The following is a 25771-nucleotide window of genomic DNA, read 5'->3' as shown; positions in this document are numbered from 1 at the left end:
ACCCCAACACGGGTAGCTTCATGAAAGACATCTTGTCACTTCCTATCTACTGACAAGGATACTGAGAGTTGGAGAAACAAAATGACTCCTTCAGTGTCACACGGCCAGTTCAGGGTTTGCGCCTGGATCTCCAGTCTCAAAGCCCTACTCTTTTCATGATCGATGGGCCTCACATGCTGCCTTACAGCTGTGCTCCCCGTCTGCAAACATCAGCTGTGTTCCCACTGCCTCAGAAGTGCTCAGGTTGTATCTGGAGGCGCTGATGTTCTGTCAACGAGCTGTGAGACCCCCAGATCTGGCCCTCCACTGCCTCTCTGAACCCTCTTCCCTGACTCTGCCTCACTCCCTCTGCTCTAGGTCCACTGGATTCTTGCTTTTCAAAGCTCCTGCCCCAGGTCATCTTGAGGGCACTTACCTCAGCCTGGCTCCAGGGGGTATGTATAGTTTCCTCTTGTTATAAATTGATCACTCTGAGTATAGAATGAAGAGTGGATTTGGGTGCTTAGAGAGGGAAGGAGGTGTTTTGAGTGGAAGCAGAGAGGTCAGCTCAGTGGCTACTATAATAGTCCAGAACCACAACAGCCAATGTCAAAGGCCAAGCCTGGACCTCCTTGCCCAGAGCCTCAGAGTGTGACGTATTGGAGCAGGAGTGACCTTCAGAGGTCAGCTAGTGCAGACTCCTCCTGGAGGGATGATAAAATGGGGTCACAGAGGCACGGAGGTGATCTTCCCAAGATTGGCCAAGTTGGTGCCAAAGCTCTCTTTTTCTCCTTTCCTAATTTGACCTTTCACCTGCTATGATCTTTCTCCCACATCATAAGACCTCATAAAAATGGAGGTTTTACTGTTACCCACATTCTGTCTCCATTCCAATCCTTTTTGTAAAAAAACTTGCACACACGGTCCCTGTTTTTTTAAAGGCTTCTGAGTCACCTAAAAGGCAGGAATTCAGCTCTCCCTAAACAAATCAATTTTTACAAAGAATGAGCACATCTTCCCCTAAAAGTCTGAGTGTGTCCTCCAGAGAATACAGAAATTCATACAAAATGTTTTGGAAGAAGATAGGAAAATCTTATTCCATTTTTTAGAGACAGAGGAAAAAAGCCCACAAAAGCCCAAGCACAACTTTCCTGATGCCTGATAATATTCTTCTCTCATCTCTCCTTCCCCCACAACCACTTTGTCTTAGGCCCTGGGAGCCTGTGGGAAGCTGCTGTGTGATGTTTATCTCTATGATTAAAGCGCTACACTTTATTGAGTTCTTTACATCAGCAGCGCAATCTGCAATGCAAGACTTTACATAAGACCTCATCTTCTTCTCCCACCGTTACTGGTATTAACCTGGTGGCAATAAACAGGAAATACTGCTTTGCCTATGATGTACTCTTTGTTTGTGTTCCAATAGCGAGGAAAAAAAGAGGGGGTTGGGGAGAACCCGGAGAGAATAGGGAAGCATTTTTACTCATTATATCCCTTTGATGTCTGCCCTTCTCTCTCCCAACATTTCTCACAGAAGATCAAGGATTAAGGTTATCTTTGCTCAGGGATGTTTTCTTCTCCCTCATTAACTCATCCATGTGTTCATCCCGTAGGGTTTCCTCAGCACCTTCCCTGTGCCAGGCTCTGTGCTAGGTGTTGGAGATACAGTTTAGGTCTTGGCCAGTGGGGGCACCAGACACGCAGCAATCATGAAGCTGTAGGTGAGGATAATGGAAGTGGAAGACTGAGCGACGATGTAAGTGAGATAGGGCGTGGCCAAGCATACATGGGTGCTTTAAGGAATTCTGCACAGAGCAAGAGATGCTTGTGTGGGGCCATGGAGGAGGACTTCCGAGAGCAAGGCCTCCATGGCTGCGGGAACAGCACACGTGAAGGCGTGGCAGGCACGGAAGCACAGGGCCCTTCCTCTGTCCGTGTGGCTTGGTAAAAACCTTGGATTCTGCTCGCAGATGCTAGGAAAGAAGAGTGGAGAGGGAGACAGGTCATCAAGAACCTCATGTCCACCTGTGGGAAATAGCTCCCTTGCCTGCTATTAATCTGCTCTGTGGGCTCCCCTAGGCTAGGCTTAAAGCAGAGGATCAAGACAGAATGACACAGGAAAACACTTGTGCTATGGATAGAAGCATCTCTGACTCTGCCACTCCTTAGCTGTGTGGTCTGGAGCCACATTCATCCCTGAAATGGGTGTGGTGAGAGTGGGACAATGATTATAGCTGTGTAGATTGTTGATAGTATTTCATGTGTCAAAGGAAAGGGGATGGGGAGAAAATTCCAGATAATTCAAAGAGCCAGAGAAGCCACAAACTTATTCTATGTGATTTTGATAAAGGCTGTTATACTGATGTAGAGGAAGGAGACTGTACCACTTCCTTCAAACCAAGAGAAAGCCTGGTGTGTCCTCACACTGCCTTGGTGGTTCAACCATCGCTCACCTCACACAGGGGCCCCCTCACTTCTTGCTGTGTCCTGGCTGAGTGGTGCGGTACCTGACAATCAATTTCTTCTCCTCAGAGGCAGTGAAAGCCTGGAGCAAAGTAATAGCTTGACAAGACCACTCCCCTCATCCCATGTACATTCCAGTAGGGGGTCCAGGTGTGTGAGTGTATATATTTTAAAGTCTTGTTCTGATATTACATTCTATCAACAATGTGCAATGCTTATGCCTCTCTCTATTCATAAAGAGCTCTGCTTTTTTTCAGAAACATATGATTACATGGGAAACATAGTTCTTTCATTCAAATTTTCATGTTTAGGAGGTGACTGATTTCTTTGGATCAAAATGACATACCCTTATAACATAGACCATCTGATAGCACCTCACTCTAACTGGGGAGAAGCACCCAGGGAAAAATATCCAACTCAAACTTATAAGACAGTGACATTTCCAATCTCAGTGAATGGTTCAACCGCCAGACACTGAAGCCAGACACCTGGAAATTACTCCAGATTTAGGTCCCACATCCAGCCCTGTCACCCTTACTTTATAAGAGGTCTCATTATCTGTAGCCTTCTGCTCATTGTCCCTGCCCCTGCTTTCATTCATCACCTTACCAATTACGTCCCACTTGGACTATAACAAAAAGGGCTAACTACTCTCCATGACTTTGAGTCTTATAACCTCCAATTCTCCCTTATTACTGCCCCCAGAACAGTCTTTCTAAAATGTAAACATAACCATGTTATACTTTCATAAAATCCTTTTCTGTATTTTTCTACTCTATAGAAAAAGTACTGACTCCACAGTGCCTTGCAGGGCCTTCCATGAATGCATCCATGATGCCTCTCCGGTCCCTTTGCTCACCCCACAGCCCTCATGCCCTTTAATCCTACCAAACACCTTAGAATTCCCTTAATGGGCCCGGTCATTTTGGCTTTGGGGTTTTTGCTCCCACAGCTCCTTTTGCCTAAAGCATCTTTATCTTCACTGGGGTCTCCATTCCTTATCATCCACTATATAAACACCTTTTCTTTCAACACCTGCTCAACGGTCACCTGCTCTACAGAGTCTTTCCTAACCACCCAATAAATCAATGGTTCCTACAGCTGTATCTTTACTCAGGGAACCTGGAAGTCTTATACACTTGTTTCTTTATCTTCCTTACCATACCACGAAAACAGAGAGAGAGGTAGGAAATAGGGAATAGAATGAGCAAAGGAATGATGAGAGAGAAGAGAGGAGGGAGGAAGTGAGAGAGGATAGCAGGAAGGGGAGAAAGAGTGAAGGAACAGATACCGGATCCTTGCCTGCACCTTTCTCGTCTCTGCCTCCTCTCCCCCAGCCACCTACAAAGCAGATAGAAACCTTCTTATTTTTCTCCAGAATGAAGTAGATATTTTCAGCATGAATGTTGGCACCCTCGAACACTTCTTTGAAAAACAGTGATACCTACTTTACCAAAAGGGAAGCCTGTGTTAGCATGGGGAACATGTTGAACAGCTGCCTTGTAGCAGGATCTCACCACAGGGCCACGCCAAGGAAAAAGATGTGCACTCAGGTCCTGAATGGGGGGGGGGGGGGGGGAAGGCTGGCAGGAGCTGTATTCAGAGGCCAAAGGAAAGAGAACAACCAAACAAAACAGGGCAAAGCAGGGAGATGAGATGACTGAATGACATAAAAATCTCCAGGCATAATGGGCCCCAAGAAATCACCAAATCCATTCTCTAAATGGGGAAATGGAACAGAGGAAATGGACTCTTGCAGAGTCACAGAACATGTTAGTAGGAGAGCCAAGATGAGTTTCCTGGGAAGAAAGGAACTAACATTTACTGAGGACCCACCATCCCCCCAGCTCCCTGGTTAGATGTATGTTGCTACCTTTCTTGATTAGCTAACAAACTTCTGTAGGAGATGTCTCCAAATATTCAGGCCACAGATATTTATTGAGTTCCTAATATGTTCCTGGGGGTGCCCTAGTTTCATCAGCCTTTGATTTATAATGAAGTAACATTAACTTTTAATTATGAAATTAAAATGTCCCTCGGCTCTCACAGGCTTGAATATTATATCTCAGTCCTCTTAGTTTGTCTCATCTTCCTATTCAGAGCGGGGCTTTTGGGGAGACTCTGGCCCCCACTTGCATGGGGGTCCACTCTTAATGCAGGAGTGGGCACCTGAATGATCCCCAAGGGTGAGGATCAAGCAGAAGCTTTGGAGGGGGGTGAGACACAAGTTAGAATTCTAGTTCAGGCCCTAACTTGGTGGGAGAGATTGACAAGCCAGCCTTGAAGATTCTTCTGAGAAATAAGATCATGATCCCCTTTACTTCAGTGGATTATTGAGAGAATTAAATGAGTTAATTTTGTATGATAATGGTTTATAAACTCCAATAATATGCAAGATGATGATTATTGTCTATAGAGGTCCTATTGAAGAAGGAAGAAATTTATATTGATGTAAGCTGGGTCTCCCAGCTCCTCTCCTGTGCTACGATGGCTTCTTCCCCTTTCCTCAAACCTTTCATTGCATGTGCAATTACTTTCAAAACACTCATTTCCCTGCAAGGTTTTTAGCTCAAGGAGGTCCATATTCCTGGTGCCAAGCACAGCACCCGCACTTAGCATCGCCGTGTGACTGGAAAGAATGTATTGAGAGTGCACACAGGCTGCCAGACAGTTCACTAGGTGCAACACCAGTTACCTAATTTAAGTTCATGACACTCCTGTGAGGTTGGGATTATTTCCCCCAATTTTTAGGTGAGAAAACCGAGGCTCAGAAAAGGAAAGCAACTCCTACAGGTCACAAAAGCTCCCCCATGGCTAAGCTGACGCCTGAATCCAAATCCACCAGATCCCCAAACCACACTTGTCTCATGACCACCCTTCTTCTGTCATCATCATCATTGTCATGGTCAATATGGGGGTCACCACTCACTGCTATGGGGACAGGAGGCCGAGGTCAGGAGTTCTTCTTTTGTCCTGGAAAGGTCTGTTACGAACCCAAACCTCCCATGCTGAGCCTCTGGTCTTCCGTCTTTTCTCTGGGCCAAGGTGGAGGAGGGGGTAGAAGCAGAGGAAGGCTCCCTCCTGACAGGCCAGACCTGGTTCTTCCTTGGTCCTTACAGGGAGGAGACGTAGAAATGCTTCTGTTTACAGGCAGATTTTTCTGCTCACTTCCAAGTAGAGCAGGATTGTAACAAACAAATTAGAAGTAGAACAATGTTTTTACTCCTCATTCTGCTGCTGTTGGTGCTTCCACAACCCATACCTAAGCATTATTCCCACAGATTTCCTCTTTCATAAGTTTATCCTGCTGAAGCCACAGAGGCCACAGATGCAGGGGCTGGGCCACTCTGAATAGCTTAGAGATCATAAGCTTAGCCCTTATTCAGAAAGACTGGGGTTTGAAGCCCTGCCATATGCAAGCTCTTTGCCTCAGTTTCTGTATATGATGATAAAAGTACTTACCCCATAGGATCATTGTAAGAACCATTATAAGACCTCGCACAGGAAGTACTCAGGGCACGTCAGGAGCTTTCAGTGAAGGTGCCATGGTTAAGAACATGGACTTCAGGGCCAGGTTGTCAGGTTCTGCCAGTGACCACTATGTGATCCGCGGGTTCCCAGGCCAAGTTACTTACCCCTTCTATTTCTCAGTTTCCTTATTATAAATGATGTTTTTATCTAATAGAGTTATAGGAGGATCAATGAGTGCCTGGTGTAGCAGTAAGTGCTCTATTGTTACTATTATCCTCCCTCCAAAGCTCCTCTGGATAGACTCTAGGTCTAGAGACTCCTACTAACACACCTTTTTTCTGAGCTCAGGATTGCTGGGCCATTCATTCATTTGTAAATGTTGTCACTCTACAAATGTCTCCTGAGTACATTCTATGTGCTATATGAGAGGCCCTGGGGATGCAGAGGGGGACCAGGTGTGATCTCAGCCCCCAGAGGGTTCACGGATCACTCTCTCCTTTTCTTCCCCTCTCTTGGTTCCCATGAACTTGTCCTTGTTTCATCCCACTTCCCCAGCCACTCCAGTCTCCTTTTCTTTCTTCTCTACCTGAACTCTCAGCTGTAGAGGGCCCCACGCTCCAGGACCTCTTCTAGATCTGCACTACCTCCTGGCAGTGCAAACTAGCACCACTGTGCTGATGATGCCACCTTCACATCTCCAGTCCAGTCCTCTCCCCAGGGTTCCCTTTGCACAGATGTAATTGCCTGTTGACATTTCCAGTGTGATATTCGGCATCAGGACTCTTGATTCCCTCACCACTATCCCAGCTGGGCTTCATCCGAGTCGTCTCCACGTCTCTACATGGCATGACGGTCCACTCAGTTGCTCAAGTCAAAAACCCTTGATCTGTCTTTGATATTTCCTCCATATAATCCATGTGCAGGACCTTTGGATGTACAGCCAAAATATTTATCAAAGATAGCCTGCCTTTTTCATGTCTACAGCCATCACTCCAACTCAAGCTGCTATGATCAGTCTTGGGGGGACTGTTCACCTACCTCTACTCATGCCCCACAACAATCCATTACATACGCAGTAGGCAAGGTAAGGTGGCTTTCTGCTGTCTGTAGGGTAAACTCTACACTCTGACCTCAGTCTGTAAGGCCCTGTGTGAGCCCAACCCTAGGAACCTCTCTCCAGGCTCACCTCCAGGGTCCACCACAATCCAGCCACTGGTTTTCCCTTTGGTTTTTTTTTTAAATGCCACCCTCATCCTTGCTGTAGGGCCTCTATTTGCCCAGAATTGTCTTACCAGCTTCTTTGAATGGCTCATCGTTGCCATCCTTCAAGGCTAAGCTCAAATCCACAGGCCTTTCCTAACCACACTGTCTAAAGTAGACCCTGCCCCCATTCACCCAGTTATTCAGCATCCTATGGCTTACCTTAGTGCATTCCTAGCATGTATAATAATCTGCAGTCACCTTGCTTAGCTGCTGTTCATGGTCTGTTGTTCTCACCTGGCTCCCAGGTCCTTACAGGTAGGAACCTCATCTGTTATTCACCCCCAGGTCCTGGAACATTGTAGGTTCAGAGTAAATATTTGTTGAATGAATGAATGAATGAGCATACTACATGATGAACACTGTAACAGAAAGCTATTTGAAGAATCTGTGGAGTCCAGAGAAGAAAGCTGCTGTTTCCGGGAAAGTCAAAGAAGGCTTCTTGGACAGGACCCATTGGGCCTGACTGTGAAATTTGAGCAAGATGTCTCAGGGGTCGGGGAGTAGAGGTAGACATTCCTGCCTGCAGTAATCTCACACGCTGAAGCACAGAGCAGGAGAACCAGCCTGTGCTTGGGAAGTGGCAGGTGGCATTTGGGGCTGGGGTGTAGGATAGGCAGAGGCAGAAGCTAAAGTGACCACAGCCCATTCCCTCATTTTCCCAGGCAGGCCCCATGGGTTTCTTATGTGGTCGCTCCTTTTTGTTCCCATATTTTTCCGTGGCTGAAGTTTCTCTCCAGCCACATTCCGAGTGTAGCGGGAGAGAGAAGTCTTAATTGTGCCACTTCCAAGACCTGGACTCTGCACAATAAAAGATCGTTACGTGGTTTTGTTGTTTTCCTGGGTTGTTTTTAAAGAAAGAATTTTCAACTTTTCTGAAAACTTTTCTTCTGCCTCAAGATAGCACCCTGACTTGCATAAATATCTACTTTAACTTAAGAGGGCGGAAAAGAGCAGACATGGAGATACTTTAGTTAATTATGAAAAGAATATAGTTGGGGCTTTATTTTGCCTGAGGCACAAGGGGAAACAGCTTTCTGGGACAAATCTCAGCAGGGGAGCTGTCTGGAAGGTCTCCACTCCTGCTCCTCCCAGTCCCCACATCATGGCTATTGGGGAGGCTAAGCCTGACAGGGTCAGTCCCCAGGCCCCATCGTCCCCCAGCTCAGAGATGAATAATTCTCTATAGAGCCTTCTTACTATGTATGATCTGTGAGGTTGCCTCACTAGACACTGCAAGTTCCTGGGAGCACTGCAGGGCGCAGGACTCCTGCTTGTAACTAGAGGCCTGGGTTTGAATCCCAGCTCTGCCACTTCCTGATGCAAAACCCTGATACAGAAGTTACCGAAAGCTCTCAGAGCTTCGGTCTCTGTAAGCTTGGAAGACTGGAATCAATAAAGCAGCTCGCCCTTCTCAACTTGCCGTCAGCCCTGCCAAGCTTCAGTTTCTCATCTCCAAACCCGAGATAAACGCCTCTGCCCTTCCTGGATTGCATTTCTCTTCCTTCATTGGATTGAATCTGAGATAAACCCTGAAGTGCTGCCCAAATAGGAAGGATTCAGCAGCACATCACAGCTTGAAGGCTCAGGGTCTGGCCTGTGCCCAGTGAGGTGAGGCATGGCAGCGGCTCAGAATGTAGGAAGGAAAAAAAACTTCCTCCTCGGTGTCTGAGAAGAAGCAAACTCCACACTAAATTAGGCTGCAACTATGCCCTAAGGTAGTTTTAATTTTATTGGCACTGATTTTAATTTACTCTTCGGGCCCCAGATTGCAGGATGAGCTGTTTGGCTGCTGGCAAGGGGACAGCCCTTCATCACTTAGTTTTAATTAAGGTTCTTAAGTTTAGAAGGAAGGAACAGAGGTGCTTTTCCCCCACTTTGATTCTCAATCCCAAATTGTAATTAAGGGCCTTGCTCTAGTGACACACCCCTTGTGCTGACTTGGCCACGGAAAAGGACCTCATGTGACAGCTGGAAGAAACTTAAAATGTCCCTGCTCATCCATTTAACTCATTCTCCCATCAGTTTCATTTTCTATTCATTCCTTTGCCAAATCTTTAATGGTAACCTGTTATATATTAGGCCTGGCCCTGGTCCAATTAAAAAAATTAACAATGTGTGGTCCCTGTCCTGAAACAGCTCATGCTCTAATGGGAGATGAAATAAGCAAAGCATTGTTATGTCATGTGGTAAGTGCCACGAGAGAGATTTGTATCTTGAATTATGAGAGCACAGAGAAGGCTGTTAACTCATCCTGAGGGATAAAATAAAGCTATTGGAATTGAGATTTTGAACTAGCCAGATGAATAATGTTAGCTGCTGTAATAAGCAATCCCTAAATCTCGGTGGCTTAATACAGTAAAGGTTCATTACAGTCTGATCAAGTCAGGTGCCCCTGCTGGCCACATTCCTCCCAGTGTTGGTTTGTATGATATTATTGTTTTTATGCATAGCTTCCATACACAAGAACAAGAAAAAGTGTGGGTGATTGTATATGAGTTTTATGGCCAGGTCTGGAAATGGCAGTTCTCATGACTACTCCCACCCCATTAAATCCCAAATGGCAAGGGAGACTGTGAAATGTCTTCCATGGTCCAGGAAAAAGAGGTAGAATTGGTGAGCATATACTCAGTTTCTGCCTTATATATTAAGGCTGCATCAGAGCCAAGTATAGAGAAAATGTACTCTAGGCAGAGGAGATATTTATTATGCGTAACTGTAGGGACCAAAGTCACGAGCCCAGCAGTTCCAGGTGCTCTAGGCAGCTCGACATGACTGGCATGAAGAGTATCAGACCGGAAGTGGCACAAGCTGGGAGAAGATAGGGGACAAGGACCAGATCATGCAGGGCCTTCAAATATACATCAAGGGGCTTGGATTGTATCCTGTGAGCAACAGGGAGGCGCAGAACAGTTTTAACTAGGGAAGTGACATGATTTGTTTACAGTGAAAAAGATCGCTCTGAAGTAACAAGGAAACCAAGGAGGAAGCTCTTGTAGTGAAACAAGTAGGAGATGATGTGATACGGTGCAGACATGGTCCGTGCCCTCAGAGAGCTCCTAGGCAGACAGACATTCTCATCAGCAGATTAGGTATGCAGTAACAAGTACCAATGTCAATACACAAGCGAGAAGCTGTTTGGAAAAGAATGAGAGATTTATTTTAATTGAGAATGAGGAGAAATCATGAAACGTTTAAAGAAATCGTATCTCCTGTATCTTATCCAACAACCACTTTTAGAGATGAGGAAACTGCCCTGGTCAAGGTGGTTAAGTTTGTCGGAGTGTTATCCTGTAAACCAAGAGGTCCTAGGTTCAATTCCTGATCAGGGCACCTGCCTAGATTTCAGGTTTAGTCCCAGGTCGGGGTGTGTACTAGGGGCAACTGTTCAATGTTTCTCTCTCACATCGATGTTTCTCTCCCTCTTTTTTTCCTGCCCCTTCCCTTTCTCAAAAATCAATGAGCATGTCCTCAGGTGAGGATAAAATGTTTTTAATAAATAAATAAATATGAGGAAATGGAGGCAAAGTGAAGAAGAGTTGCTGCTTGTCCACAGTCCTGTTGGCATTAAAACCAGAGTTAGAAACCCTGCGTCTACCTTCCATGCTGCATTGTAATGGGGCCAATATGTGTCTCTAAAGTCAGTTTAGGCACAAGACATAATCAGTATATTGTTAGAATTGGTGTTGGTGGTCTTTGGCATTCCCAGAAATGTGCTAAATATGTGTAATAAAGAAGAAAAAGAACTTAGCACTCAAACTAAGATCCTATTCAGGTAAGTTTCTCAGACCTTTTTTTTTTTACTCTAATTTCAGCCCCTAGAATCTCAGAGTGGGAAGGGATCTTATAAACTACTAATCCTTCAACATTGTTTTGGAGGTATCACCTAAGGCAGTTAGACATGAAAAAAAATTAGGAGCATAAAAATGGAAAAAGAAGAGGCAAAATTACTGTGTACGGGTGATGATATTACAAACCTGGGGCATAATGCCCCTTTATTCACTCCCGGTTCCCCGGAGTCCTCACCTCCTTGCTGTTCCTCAAACACGCCAAGTGCATCTGGCTTTCGCATTTCTTTCTCCTTCTTCTGGGAACTCTTCCACCGGACATCCTCGAGAGTAACTCTCCTACTCCATTCGAGTTTCTGTATCTTCAGAACCTCTATTACTTTTTATTCCCTTTCTGTTCCCTATCTGTCTCCATGGCATTAGTACCTCCTGACATCTTGTACATTTACCAACTGATTTATTGTCCTTCTCTTTTTTTTTAAATCATGAAACTTTAAAAAAGATTTTATTTATTTATTTTTAGAGAGTGAAAGGGAAGGAAAAGGAGAAGGCAAGAAACATCAATGTGTGGTTGTCTCTCGCACATCCCGCACTGGGGATCTGACCTGCAACCCAGGCATGTGCAACCCTGGGTTTGATTGATTCCCTGACTGGGAATCAAACCAGCGACCCTTTGGTTCACAGCCCTCGCTCAATCCACTGAACTACGCCAGCCAAGGCTATCTTCCTTCTCTGTAGAATGTAAACTCTTTGAGATCAGGAATTTCCTGTTGTGTTTCCTGCTTTATCTTTAGTGGCCAGAAACTCCCTGATGCATACCCCCAGGGCCTAGAACACTGTCTGACACATAGTAGGTACTCAGTGATTGTCTTTTGAATAAGAAAGCAAATGAAAATCACAAAAGCTCAAAAAAGTAATTATTACAAATAATAATATAATTAGTAAAGTATCTGGGTAAAAATTTAATGTGTTAAAACAAGAGGTTTTATATTTATAAAGAACCACCAGTTAGAAGACTTAATGGAAGGAAACATCACATAATTAAAAATATAAACTGCCCGAGCATCCAAAGAACTGTCTAGGATTTATATGGAAAAAAAATCTTAAAAAACTTCCTGCTGTACCCACCCCCCCAAAAAAACTTGAATGAATGGAAAGTCACAACATATTCTTGGAAGTCTTAGTCATAAGAATCAATTCTTCCTACATTAATATGAAAATCTGATATGATTACATTACAAATATTGAGAATATCGACAGGATTTGGGGGAACAGGAAAAACCAAAGAAGCTAACTATAAAGGTCATACAAAAATATGTAATAAAATATAGAAAAATTTAGGGAAAGAAGCATAATGAGGTGATACTAGCCCTCCAAATGTTAAAATACATTATAATCTTAACATAATTAAAACTGTAAAGTACTGATACACGAATACAAAAATGATTAGAACTGACCACAAGTACAAAAGTAAACTCAAATACATACAAAAAATTATATGGTAAAAATGGTTTTTCAAATTACTGGAAATACAATTTAATAGTGTCAAACAATAAAGTTTAATTCTTACCTCACACCCTATACTGTATAAATAAAAATTAAAAGGAAATATTTAAATATGGAAAATGAAGCAATAAAAATAGTATAAAAAACAGTGAAAATTTGATCCAGAAACCAAAAAAGATTGACAAATCTGTATAAAAAATTAGCATTTAAATATTTCTGCATGGCAAAAAGTACTTGTGGAAGTAAAGTCAAAAACAGTGACAAACTGAGCAGAAACATTTTGAACAGCACATAAAAGCTAATTCTCCTAATATCAAGTTTCTATAAATCAATAACAAATAAAGCACAGCAGCTCGATTTTTAAAATAGACAAAGAATAAACAGACAATTTGTAGAAAAGAAAATGCAAATAGTTATTAACTATATAAAAAGCTAGTTAGCCCTATAATAAACGATAATTATACTAAGAGAAATTCAAGTTAAAACTAATCAGAGATGTCATTTTCACCCATCAAGTTGGCAAATACCAAAAAAATTGATTTCACCCATCTTGTCAAGGTAATTGACAGTAAGACATTGTAATACATTGCTGGGAGTACAAACTGTCCCTTCTAAGGAGGTTAATCTGTCATTATTGATCAGAATTGCAAATGGACAGAGGACCCAGAAGTTCTACTTCTAGAAATTTATCCTATACACAATTGTATGTGTGAAATATGGTATGTATGGTGTCGATCACTAAGACATTGTTTGTAACAGGAAAAGTTTGGAAATAAATGTCCATCAGCAGGGCACTGGTTAGATACTTTATATGTGTCTGTTAAAAAGAATGAGGTGCCCTGGCTAGTGTGGCTTAGTGGGTTGTATGCCAGCCTATGAATCAAAAGGTCACAGGTTTGATTCCCGGTCGGGGCACATGCCTGGGATACGGGCTAGGTACCCTACTGGGGACACCAGAGAGGCAGCTGATTGATCTTTCTCTCCCTGCCTTTCTCTCTCCCTTCTCCTCTCGCTAATCTAAAAAAAAAAAGAATGAGGTAACTTTTATGTACTGAGATATGTTAAGAGGGAAAAAAGCTGCTCTTTTCCCTCTGAGTCATGTGTTTAGTGTGCTACCGTTTGTGTGTGTTGGGAGGAAGGGGGAGGGATGTTTACTTCTTTGTGTATAAACTGTCTCTGGAGGGATGCATGACACCTGGTAGCAGGAGCCGCCTCTAGGGAGTGAAGCTGGGTGTTCAGAGGACAGCAGGGAAGAAGGAGGTTTTTCACTGTAAATACTTTCTTTTATTTCTTTTGACTTTGCACCATGTAAATCAATCAATATAGTTCACCTACAGATTATTTAAACCACATTAGGTGCCAGGTGTCAGAATAAGGCAGTGGAAGCCACTTTCGAGTGGCTATCAGAAGATCCAGTTTCTAATTCTTCTCCTTCACTAACTGGCTGGCCAACCTGAAGCCAGCAACCTGTCCACTCCAGGCTGGTCTGGGAAAGGTGAGAGAAGCCGGTGTCAAGGCTCGCTCTAGCTCTCACATTCAAAGATGCAGTTTTTCCCTACTCATTTCTCAAGACATCTCTCTATCTCCTCCTTTCCTCCGCAGCTCATCAAAAGCTCAGAGTAAGAGGGAGACAATTGAAGAAAATAAAATTGCAAAGACAACTTTTATAGGGCTCCTGTTGAATCACTGAATATTCCACCTCCAAAGCTGAAAATGATGAGTTTAATATCACACAGAGAAGTGTATCTTATATGTCTCAGAAGACAGCTTATGCCACCCAGAAAACTGGGAGCTTGGCAAGACGCAACCCTTCCCTCCAACTCTGAGGCAAATGAAATGGCAGCCGTTAGGCCTATGTTCGAGAAGCAACATGGTTTTCATTTGGTTTTAACTTGGTTTGAAAGCCTCCCAAGGAGGGAGAATCCTTCTAAGTGTGGACTTTTCTTCTTTCCCAGGACCACGTGCTACAAACAGGGCAGACAGGTGGCCAGATCCTGCCTTGGCTGTTTCCACCATAATTGACAATGATGAATTAACTGTGCTAGGTGTCTGGAGACCTGGGGTTCAGCCCTAGTTATGCCATGAGCTTGGATAGGTCTCTTCCCCACTCGGGGCCTCTGTCACTATGAGGAAGGATGAATAGGTATAACTTGGACTGATGCGCAAGAAGACAAGGTTGGATTTGAGGGACATTGAGGCTCTAAGGACCTAAAAAGCCCTCAGTTCCTACCAGTCCATTACTGTGTATGGAATAACCTCACTGGGGCTGTTGGTTCAGTCATTCTGCACGCACCGCCTGAGCATTCTCTGTGCGCCAGTGCTGGGCTTTCTGCAGATAATCCCCTTGTCTTCAGGGAGCTTGTGGATGGGAGTGTTAACAAATTATATCAGATCAAGCTAAGAAGTGCCTTGCATATGTGTAAATAAAGAGCAGAGAAAGGCTAGTAACAATCATATTTACAGATTGCAAGGTGTTTTTTCCCCATGCACTATTTATATGTTCTTGGGGAGTAGGTGTGGCACTGTGAAACAAGGTTAAATAAAAGAATTAACTAGGATGTCATAGGTAAGGCTCCTAGAATGGTGCCTGGCATGCATTAAATATGCAGTAAATGATAGTAATGATTATTGCAGTGTTCAATTCCCCCTGTAACTCTCTGAGGCTGGAATTAAAATAACCACTTTTCAAATAAGAAAGCTGAGGCTCTAAGTAGGGCCATGATTTACTCCAGACCCTGTCAGCTAGAAATGGCCCAGGCAGGACAAAAGCACAAGCAGGCCCACTGTAAATACAATGATGTTACCCGGAGGTGGTTCTAACTAATCAGAAAAAGAAATGCTGCTAGTGTGTTCAGTCATAAATGTATTAACCGTTCAGGACGAACCCAGCAAAAACCTTACTTCTTTAGAAGAACTCTGAAGAAGAATGCGAATGGTAGTGCTCTCAGACCCTGAGGGCAGATAGTGCTCAAAGTGAGGAAAAATGGATCCTTGCATATCTCAACACCTCCAAGGGCATTGCCAATGGCTGCTGCATCAGCTGACACACAGGGCCAGCTTGAAAGAAAGTGTGTGTGTATGTGGTGTGTGCACCTGCGTGTGTGTGCATGTAGCATGTGATTTGTCTGGTCCCTTTAAGGTAAAGCTCTGTGACCCCAAACTTCTCATTTGTTATCCTCTCTCTCAACAGAAAACAAGCCTGGAGTTTTATATTGACATCCACGCCCACTCCACCATGATGAATGGCTTCATGTACGGCAACATCTTTGAGGATGAAGAACGGTTCCAGAGGCAGGCCATTTTTCCCAAGCTCCTCTGCCAGAATGCCGAAGACTTCTCCTACGTACGTCAAGGGCTTCCTTTTGGCCTGGCCCCGCTCCCCTCCCAACCCTGTCCCTGCCCCTCTCCCTCCCTTTGCCCCCTTCTCTGTCTCCTCACTCAGTTCAGTTTGGTTGAACACTTAGGGAACACCAGCTCTGGGCCCGGTCTCGCGTGGATGATAAAGACAGAGGTAACAAGCTACGCCACGCTTACCAGCTGCTCATTACCAGTCAGGAGGGAGACTTTGAAATGGCAGTAAGCGCTGCTTTATCTGAGGAGCTGGCATTTGTTTAGTGGATAGGATTCCGGCAGTAACAAGAGAAGAAACTCACTGAGCAACTAGGCACCACCATTTGCCAGACCCTGCCCCCGGGTCCGTTTGCACCTATGTCAGTTCCTCTAGTAGGAGCCCAACATGGCCGCTGAAGGGGGCTATACACCCACCCTTCTCTTCCTCCATGATGCTTTCTGTGCCTCAGTTCCTTCGACAGTCATTTGTGGGTGACAGTTTCTTGCCCTGCCTGCATCATAGCTTCTTGGGAGGATAAATGCAGTAATAGATAGGGAAGTACGTTGCAGGCAGGAAAGACCTCAGCAGACCCCAGAAACTGTTGTGACTGCCCACCTCCCACGCCGAGGAGGACTGGAGAGGCTGCGGGCTGGCAGCCAGCATAATTTGCAGCAAGAAGCAATATTGGAAAAGGACAGGGAGAGAAGATAAGGAGAGGAGTCAGCATGTGGTGCGGGGACATGGGAGAGAGTTACTGCACATTTTCCTTTGTTTTGATACTTAACCTCTGAGGCCTGTTATTTCCATGTGGCCAGAAGGGGAAAGGCCCACGAAGGTCAGAGCAATTTTTGGAGTCGATGAGCTGAAAATGCGCCTGCCCATTGCTTCAGGCCTGGGCATTAGTGGAGATGATAAATTTCTCCATGAGGAAAGATGCACATTGAATCGCAGAATCTTTGAATGCCAGGCCACGAGAGGAACTGGGAGTTTATTTAGCCCAGTTTCCTCTTTATGTCTAAGAGACACCTGTGGCCCAGAGGGGCCGAGTATCTGCAGCAGAGTTGCTCAGCATCTGGTGGTATAATCAAAACAGCTGGCTCCCTGTTTTCAGTTCCAGGATAAAAAGAGCCACTGTCATTTCTGTGGGAGTCTCTGCAGGACAGTTAGCCCTTGTCTTTTTGAAACCACTCCAGTTCCAGAGCAGACTGTGGTCTCCTGAGTCCAGGTTCCCCGGGAGGCTGGGCCATCGGTGCAGAAACTGTCACAGGGGTAAATTTTCCCAAGGCAGACAAAAGAGGCGTGGTCTAGACCACAGGTGGCAAACACAAGGCCCGTGGGCTGAATCCAGCCTCCACCTTGTTTTATCTGGCCCAGCACCTTGTTTCTACCTGGCGGCAGCACCGAGCTCTTGCTCAACTGTTAAGGAGTAGTTGCATTTATACAGTCCTGAAATCACATTCTGCCCTTTGAAGGCAACTGTGAAGCTGTTGTGGCCCCTGGTGAGAATGATTTTGACACCCCTGGTCTGGGAGCTTTTTTTCTGGCCTTGCCTGATTATGTTCCTGCATTGCAGCCACTTTAAGAGCTCAAGGCCAGGGTCGAGGTCATCTACCCGCGTCCAGTCTCTGTTTCCCTTCTTCTCTGATCTTTAGTGCTCAACTCTAAAGTGAGAGATGGATTTCACTATGTGGACTTCGCTGGTCCTTCCATATCTGATAGTATCTGATTCTCTGATCCTTTCCTTTACTTCCACACACACACAGTTCTCTGCTTCTTTCCATGTCATTCTGTCTTGTTTTGCTGTTTTCTTTCTCTATCTTCCTTTTCCTCTTTCCTTCTCTTATATCCTGCTGAATAAGACAGACATTCTCTTATTAAGACCACAGCCTCTCCGTTGACTTAGATTTCCATGGACTAGCATAGACTCCCTTCTAACCTCAAGTGAGCTAACCTCACAACTCTGTGAAAGAGATATTATTACCACCTCCACTTTATAGATGAGGAAACAAAGACTGAGACCAATAAGGCAAGTTGTCTAATGTGCCACATACTTTGAACAGAGGACTTGAGACACTGGCCTGCTTGCTCCTTCCTCTGGCTGATGTGCTGAGTGTGGCTCACACCCTAGTGAAGAAGCAGCCACAGTCCCTACTCTCCCGTGGTGCTGGACGAGAGCACAGCTATTCCTGATGGACGGGCAGCGTTATGGAGCAGTGCTGCGGTTTCTGCAGTCACTTACCCCTGGCTCTACATCGGCACTGGGTCACCGACTTGCTCCATGTCTGAACCTGATTCTTCACCTTAGAGGGGAAAACTCTAACACCTATACCAAGGGGTTATTTTTTTTCATGAAATTTATTGGGGACTGCATTATTTACTAACATTATATAAATTTCAGGTGTACAGCTTTATGATACAATATCTGCAGCACTCTTGTGTGCCCATCCCCCAAATTCTGGTCTCCTTCACCCTCTTTGTCCACCCTGCACCTCCCTCCCTCCTGGTAAACACCATGCTGTTGTCTATACTAGGAGTTTGGGTTTTTTTTGTTTGTTTTGTTTGTTCCTTTGTTGCTTTTCCTACATATGAGTGGAATCATACAGTTCTTGTACTTTTTCATCTGACTTATTTCACTCAGTACAATACTCTCAAGATCTGTCTGTGTTGCTGTGAATGGCAATATCTCCTTTTTTATAGTTGAGTATGCACCACCTGTTCTTTATCCGATCATCTGTTGAAGAACTTAGGTTGTTTCCTCATCTTATCTATTGTAAATAATGCTGCAGTAAACACAGGGGCACTTACATCTTTGGGAATAAGCATTTTTTAAATTTTCTAGTAGATACCCAGGAGACGAATTATTAGATCATATGGCAGCTCCATTCTCAGTTTTTTGAGGCGCCTCCTTGTCATTGTCTGTGGCGGCTGTACTAATTCACGACCCCAGGGGGCTGTGTTGAAGCCTAGGTATAATACCACAGTGAAACAATGTGATGGAGTTGAAAGTGCTGCCCAAATTTTGGCTCTGATCACCATCACGATGTAATGGCTTTTTGTCCTCTGTCCACTTTTCCTTGTTGGGTCTGTCCCCATTCAAATATCACAAACATGGGTGGGCAAAATCAGTGTTTCACATATGCACAACTGTAAACCTACTTTTGCCCACGCCTGTATCTATTAAATGGCAGTTACTGTGCCCCAGGAGTGCTGATGGATGCTTTCATTTTAATGATGTTTGTTTATTTAATCTGTCATCATAATAATCCTGTGATGTGGGAATAATGTCCCACTTGTCAGATGTGGACGCTGAGGCCCAGAGATATTGTAAGATTTGCTCAAAATATGATAGCCTGCCTGCGGGGGGCCTGCCTGCGGGGGGCCTTCCCGTGGGGTCCTGCCTCACTCTCCCCCCCCCCCTTGTCTCTCGCAGTCCAGCACATCCTTCAACCGGGATGCAGTGAAGGCAGGCACAGGCCGTCGCTTCCTTGGAGGGCTTCTGGACCACACCTCCTACTGCTACACCCTCGAGGTCTCCTTCTACAGCTACATCATTGGGGGCACCACAGCCGCCGTGCCCTACACCGAGGAAGCCTGTATCCTTGGCACATCCCCACCCTGCCCTAGGTCAGCCACAGGCATCCCCCAGCCCTGTCTGGCTGGATTTACTAGGCAGGTCAGGAATTTCATCTCCAACTCAGGTGAGGACTGAGACTCTGGGGTAAGGATGGGGGTGGCTGGCTCTGCTGGTGGCATGTGTGGATTGTCCTGTTTCTGCCTGGCTGTTAATGGACACCCCTCTCCCAACTGCCTCTGCTGTTCTTCAAATCTTGGTCAGGCCCCTGGACCCACGGCCTCCCCTTACTTTATGCTGCTTCCATTTCTATCTCCCCTTCACCCCCTCGTGAGGGAGTGAGTCTTCTTCTATCTGCGGTATGTAAGTGCACAGGCTGTATGACCATCCCAGGGCTGCTGAGGAAGACCCTGGTGGTCTTCCTTCTCACCCTAGACACATAAAACTGTTTTTTTCTCTTTTAGCTTCCAGCTTTTTGTTCCCTTGCTTTCTTTTCTTTCTGCTCTTTATTTTTTCTTTTACTGTTTTTTCCCCTTGTCCCCTCTCCTTCTCTCTTGCCCTGCACGTCTGTTTTGTGTGTGTTTTCCCTAATTCTCATGTCCCCTTTCCTCCTGGCCCTCTGTCTTCCCTCTTACTCTCAGCCTCCTTTCCTCTCTTTTCACTCTACCTCCCTTCCGTCTTCCCTGCCTCTCCTCTCCTCTCTGCAAATCTTTCTGCCTTTGCATTTCCTTTGCCAAATTGCCTTTTTCTCCAAAAACCCCCAAGCATGTCATGATGAAATTAGAGGTTACTTTACAGCTCGCTTGGTTTTTTTTAAGGGATTATTGGGCAATGCCAGCTTCCTGAGTGTTGACTTTGATATCAAGGTCACAGCATAAGGGTTGTGACAGACTGTGACAGTTTCTGTTTTCTTTTACCCTTTTGTTTTTGGATTGACCCATTTCTCCTTTCCTAGCACTTAGTTGTTTTAGTGGAAGAATTATAGCTAAAGGAGGAAAACGAGAAGAATGAAATTAATTCTGTATATATGCAAACTCTCTCCCCCCAAAGTGGAAGTGTTCTTTTTAGCCTTCATTCAACCTTTGGTGAATGTTTATGGAGTTTCTACCATAGTCTGTGCAGGAAAATATCCTTTCTATTTGTGATGTATCTGAGGAGTAGTTCACCCAGTCAGTTGCAGCTTAGTGGTTCTTGGGGCAGGGGAGAGGGGTCCAGTTACCTCTCTGGGATCATGGGAGGCGGGTGAGAGCCCCAGAGGGCAGGGTGAATAGTAGGTAGGCCAGGCATTAAAGCAATGTCTCAGAGCCAGCAGAACACTGGAGAGATTAGAATGAGAACCAATGACCCCTTCCTGTATGCAGTCACCCAGACTGAGGCAGTCATCTTGAAGTCTGCTTTAATCACTCCCTGGCTCAGTAAGGCCAAGAGACAGGAGACCTCTGCTCTGAGCCAGAGGACCCTTGGTTTCCAAAGTCCTGGCCATCTATTATGTACCACGCTGTCCCCCGCCCCCCAAACACATGCACTTGATAATGTGTGGCCCATGGCATCACTAACTTCTCCAATACATGCATAGGTTGCATCCCAGACTCACCTGCTTTGTTCTACCAAGATATTATGGCAAAGAAGGTAGAGGGAGTTGCCTGGTAGATTTTGAACACATGCACCAAAAGGGATTCTGCAACCCCTATTCACAGTGAGATGCATTGTCCACAGGAGGCCTGCCCTTGATTTGTGGTTGGTCTCTGATATCAAATTTGAGGTTCTCCCATCCTTTCTCAGCACCTCTGATGTGCTTTTGGGTTGAAAGTAAATGTATTTCTTTTTTTTTTAATATTAAATTTTATTTAGTTACTTTTCAAGTACATTAGTAAATGTATTTCTTAATAGAATTCTGTCCTCCTTAGCCCAGGCCACAGTTCTCTTCCCCCAGTGCCCAGTCTGTGTTCCTCCCAAGTGAACACACTGTTAGTACATGCAGGAATCATACTGGACACACAGGCTAAAACACTGGATGAGAAGGCATAGTTCCTGCTCACAGAGCTTTCCGTCCACTTGGGGAGAGAGAAGAGGGCAGGGGCAATTTTAGTGTGTATAGTAAGTTCTATGCTGGAAGGATCCCACAGGGCCATGGGAACTCTTATTAGTCAGTGTGTATTGAGTAGCTACCATAAGCAAGGTAGCATTCTAGGCAGAGGGGATATAACAGTGACCATACTAAAACCAAAAATGTTTCTACACGACCTCCCAGGGAAGGCTTCCCAGTAGAAGTGATACGTAAGCTGAGTTTTTAAGATTGAGTGGAAATTAGCCTGCTTGGACTGAGGTGGGTAATCAGAGGGAGGACATTGAAGACAGAGAGGGGAGGGAGATGTGCTGCAGGAGTGGCTCAGTGGGGCTGAAGTCACTCTTCAGATGCAAGAGATGAGACTAGAAGAGCAACTTGGACATGAAGTCAATGGAGAACAGTAGAAGGGTTTTCAATCATGGTGGAAAGCCTCCCTGGCTACAGTGGGAAGGATAGATTGGAGGGGGCCAAGACCAGTCAGGGACATGCATTAGGAAACTGTTTTGATAATCCAGCTGTTTTGATTCAGGCCTACATTCCAGTGGTGCTGTAGAGTATTTAGGAGGTGGAACTGAGAAGACTTGGTAAGCCATTTCTGGGGTTTCAGTGGGGAAATGGAGCTAGTAGTGACTGGAAGGAGTTCAGGGTGAATAGTGAGATGCATATGAACTGAGTGGGACACTGTTAGAGCCACCACCTTGTTCTGTTATCCAGGGCTGGGAAGAGCAGCCTGGAGCTGCACCAGGGAGGTTCAGGCCAACAGAAAACACACGAGTATGATTGAACCTGGTTCCTGTTTGAAATATACTCTTTAAAACCCTCATCTCACCACAGAGGGAGACTTCAGGCAGACAGATTGTGATCTTTGCTGGCTGCCGGCTCCGAGTCCCAATCAGAAAAAAAGATGACATGGTCTGGTGGGAATGGCAATATGGTCTGGGAGGAAGTGTCCTCCAGACTGGAGTCAGGGGACCTAGATCCTGGTGACAGCGCCAATGTCATCCCAGGGACTGTCCTTCAGCAATTCCTGTAACCTTGCTAAGGTGAACGTCAGCATCTCCACGAAGGGGCCAAGGACCTCTCCCTTTTCCAACTTCTGCTGTGGGAAGTAAATAGGGATACTCATGAAAATGTGAGGAGTTATTCAAAGAGAATACAGTGAATTCAGACAAATCCTGGCTCAGCCACTAGGTACGTCACCTTGGGCGGGTTATATAACCTCAGCAGGCCTCAGTGTCCTAACCTGTGACAGGTCATAATAATACTTAACCTCACTAAGTTACAATGAGGTGAAATAAAACAATGTTTATGAGTGTGCATTGTAAGCTTTAACTGTTTAATGGCTATTAGTTAAAACATTGAAAGGATTTATGTGACTGTGAACAAGGGCCTGTATTTATGTTAAAGAAGGTAGTCAGGGCTGTTAGAACAAGAGGCGAGTGGCCATGTTGGTAGGGTTCGTGGGCAAAGGGCCTTGGTAAATAACCACAGTTAAGGGCCTTGACCTCAGAACACCAACTGGTTCACACAGTGCAGGGGATAGCTCAGTTCCTGTGGTTTATTTTTTCATGTCTGTCATACAGAGTACCCTCTTCCCAGCAGCAGGGTATGTAGGCACCAGATTACTTATCCAGAGGGTGCTGGCTGCATGTAAGATCAGGGAAGGGCTGGGGAGGTAGGGAATCCTGAGGGATATTGCACCCAGGCCCCTGACAGTGCTCACCTGCCCACCCACCAGAATGGATGTGTCTGTCGATTTAGTTTTTCTCCCTGGAAAAGCACCAGGCTCTTACTCTCTGAGTTACCCTCTCCATGACATTGGAGAAATACAGCAACAGACGCAGTCACTGCTGCTCCCCTAGCTGACTGACCTTGGTGCTACCTCACCAGTCTGAGCCTGTCTCCCGTTTGTAAAATAAAAATAAAGTGCTTTGCAGGGTTATAGGGAGAATGAAATGACAGGTATTCAACCAGTGTTGCTCCTGCCCCATGCAGACTGCATGGCTTTCCTCCTATTGGTTGAGTCTTTACTCTGATCCTCTGGCTTTGAAGCCAGCAACTGGCCTTGAGCAAGCCACGCCTCTCCTGCTAGCCTCGGAGTGTGATGCTCCCTACTTGTCCAAGCTGTGGAATGAAACTGCATGTGGACTTGATCTCTACTTTGGCCCCTTCCAGCTCTGACATCCTAAGATTTTTCTTATTCTAAAATCTAAAATTATATAATTCATGCTTAGATGAATGTATGATATTGACTCCACAATTCTTTCTTTAGTGAGTCTTAAGGTTGAGTGATTCTGTGAGCATAAGGATTTCCAATCGAATAGGGAAAATCAGTACAAAAGTGTCCAGACAGCTGATCAGGCCAAGCTGACAGCCACTTTCATTCTGTTAGTTTAGGGGTTAGTTTAGGGGGCTTGACTAAGGGGTTCGGGGAAGGGCTTCAAGAAGATCCCTTGAACTGTCTCAAATTTATGCAAAACTGTGAGTAAAGACATGGAGCTCACTTTCCAGGAGGAAGACTCATCATTTAAAACAGAGTCTGAAAGGAGAACACTGTTGGAGGCTTCTGTCCTGGCCGGAGGTCTCTGTCCGAGTGGTGGCGGGAACGCAGCTCTGGGTCCGAGCCTTACTTGTGAGTTCCGTTTTGCATCGCAATAGCTCAGGACCCTAATGCAATTGTTCGACCACTCTGAACCTCAGTGTCTTCCTCGGTAAAGGGAGAATGGTGTTTTACTGCACAGGGGCCGTTTTGCAGGTTACATGGGAAAACGCAAATGAATCATGGCGCACGCCCTCGGTGCTGTTAAATATCCATCCCTTGCCCTTCCTTCCTGTTGCTTGTTGTTTTTGTTGCTGTGAAATGATAAATTCCTGAGAACTTTAGATCATTTTTCAGCAAATGCTATTTACATTTCACTGTCTTGCCAAGTAAGAAATATGCTCTGTTCAAATGATTTGAGAGAGAGAGATGCTAAACTGTAATCATAAAATAACCCAGAGCATGGCCTTTGTTTATGTCTGGTCACAATCCAAAAGGAAATAGTTCTTTGACATAATGGATGAGAAAAACATTGGGAATAGAGACCTTCAGTCCTGAGTGGATTCATTTCCGAAGTCTTGTAGCTGGGGACACCTTAAAATCAGAAGACACTCTAGAAGAAGGGAATGGCATGTGTAGTTAAGAGAAGAAGCAGAGATTTAGAGTTCCATTCCCTGGCTTGGTCTGAGTTCAAAGCTTACTCTTTGCTCTAAGCTGGGTCCTCTGAAATATCCCTTGGACGTTGAAGATGTGTTTTTATTCATCCAGCCAACAGAACTCACTAGACACTACAGAAAGGCAGGTGACTAAGGTGTGGTCCATGCCTTCGACAAGGAGACAGTTTGAGAGAGAAAGCAGCAGCTCAGAGGGATAAATGCTCTGGCAGAGCGAAGCTTTCCTGGTTGGGAAAGCACATGGGAGGCCTGTACGTCTGTAGGGCCAGTGGGGACGGAGAGGGAAGAAGGGCTTCCCGCAGCAAGAGAACTAGGACTCAGGTCTCCAAGATGGATGGGCTGCAGAGAGGAGGTGGCACAGAGCAGCCTTTCTGGCAGCGGGAGACAGACGTACAGGACAGAGCCCAAGTGCCAGAGAGAAGCCGGGTGTGCCCTCGATGTGCACTGAGGGGCAGGGAGGCTATGCCAGGAGCGGCAGGTGACAGAGCCTGCCATGAAGAGGAGGAGAACCATAACCTGGGAAACAGGTGCTATTGAGCAAGCAGTAGCTACCAGATACAACTATAAAATTTTTTGTTTCCACTGACTCTAAAAATAGATGGGCATGGATTATAGAACTAGATCTAAAGATATAAAAGTTCTGGCAGTCCCCATGACTTTCTAGTCACTCTCAGGAAATTAAAAAGTCCTCAATTAATTCTGGGCACAAAACAGTCTCAGTTTAGCGATGACTACATCTGTTCCAATCATAACCATCGGGCATCTTCGCAGTGAAACTCCCCATCTAGCTCAGGCCTGTCTCACACAGGCTGCTCAGGCAGATTTCTGTTTGCCCGCCTGACTCCCAGCTCTTTCTCCTGTCTGGCTAACCCCAGATGCGTTCCCCTCCAACTTGGAGCAGGCTGAGGGAGAGGGGGAAAGAGGCAGGAAGGCTGTTAGGTAGCGGGAGCTCACGTGGGATGGCATGGGCAGTCCCCCGTAAGCCTCCTCAGACACACCGCCCCAGTGCTGGAGAGCTGTGGTGTCGGCAAGGACCTCGGCTCAGACTGGTGGTGTCCAGTGTCCTCCTCAGCCTCTGGTGGCCTTACGGTTGACATCTGTTAGGCACTACCCACCTCCAA

General features: G+C 45.4%; 1 protein-coding gene across 1 annotated transcript in view; it reads left to right on the top strand.

Moving 5' to 3' along the window:
• LOC119040203 (AGBL carboxypeptidase 4) overlaps positions 1-25771 on the top strand; it is a 1071017-nt gene that overhangs the window by 1004673 nt on the left and 40573 nt on the right. The window contains exons 10-11 of the mRNA XM_037133086.2: positions 15658-15810; positions 19229-19391. Of these exons, the coding sequence (XP_036988981.2) occupies positions 15658-15810; positions 19229-19391 (316 nt within the window). The remainder of the gene's footprint in view (positions 1-15657; positions 15811-19228; positions 19392-25771) is intronic.

The sequence above is a fragment of the Artibeus jamaicensis genome, unplaced genomic scaffold (genome assembly GCF_021234435.1).
Source record: "Artibeus jamaicensis isolate MK-2021 breed Jamaican fruit bat unplaced genomic scaffold, CSHL_Jam_final scaffold_1019, whole genome shotgun sequence".
In the NCBI taxonomy this organism is placed as follows: domain Eukaryota; kingdom Metazoa; phylum Chordata; class Mammalia; order Chiroptera; family Phyllostomidae; genus Artibeus; species Artibeus jamaicensis.
Note: the sequence above shows the minus strand (reverse complement) of the source record. Positions and strands in the feature narration are given on the sequence as shown.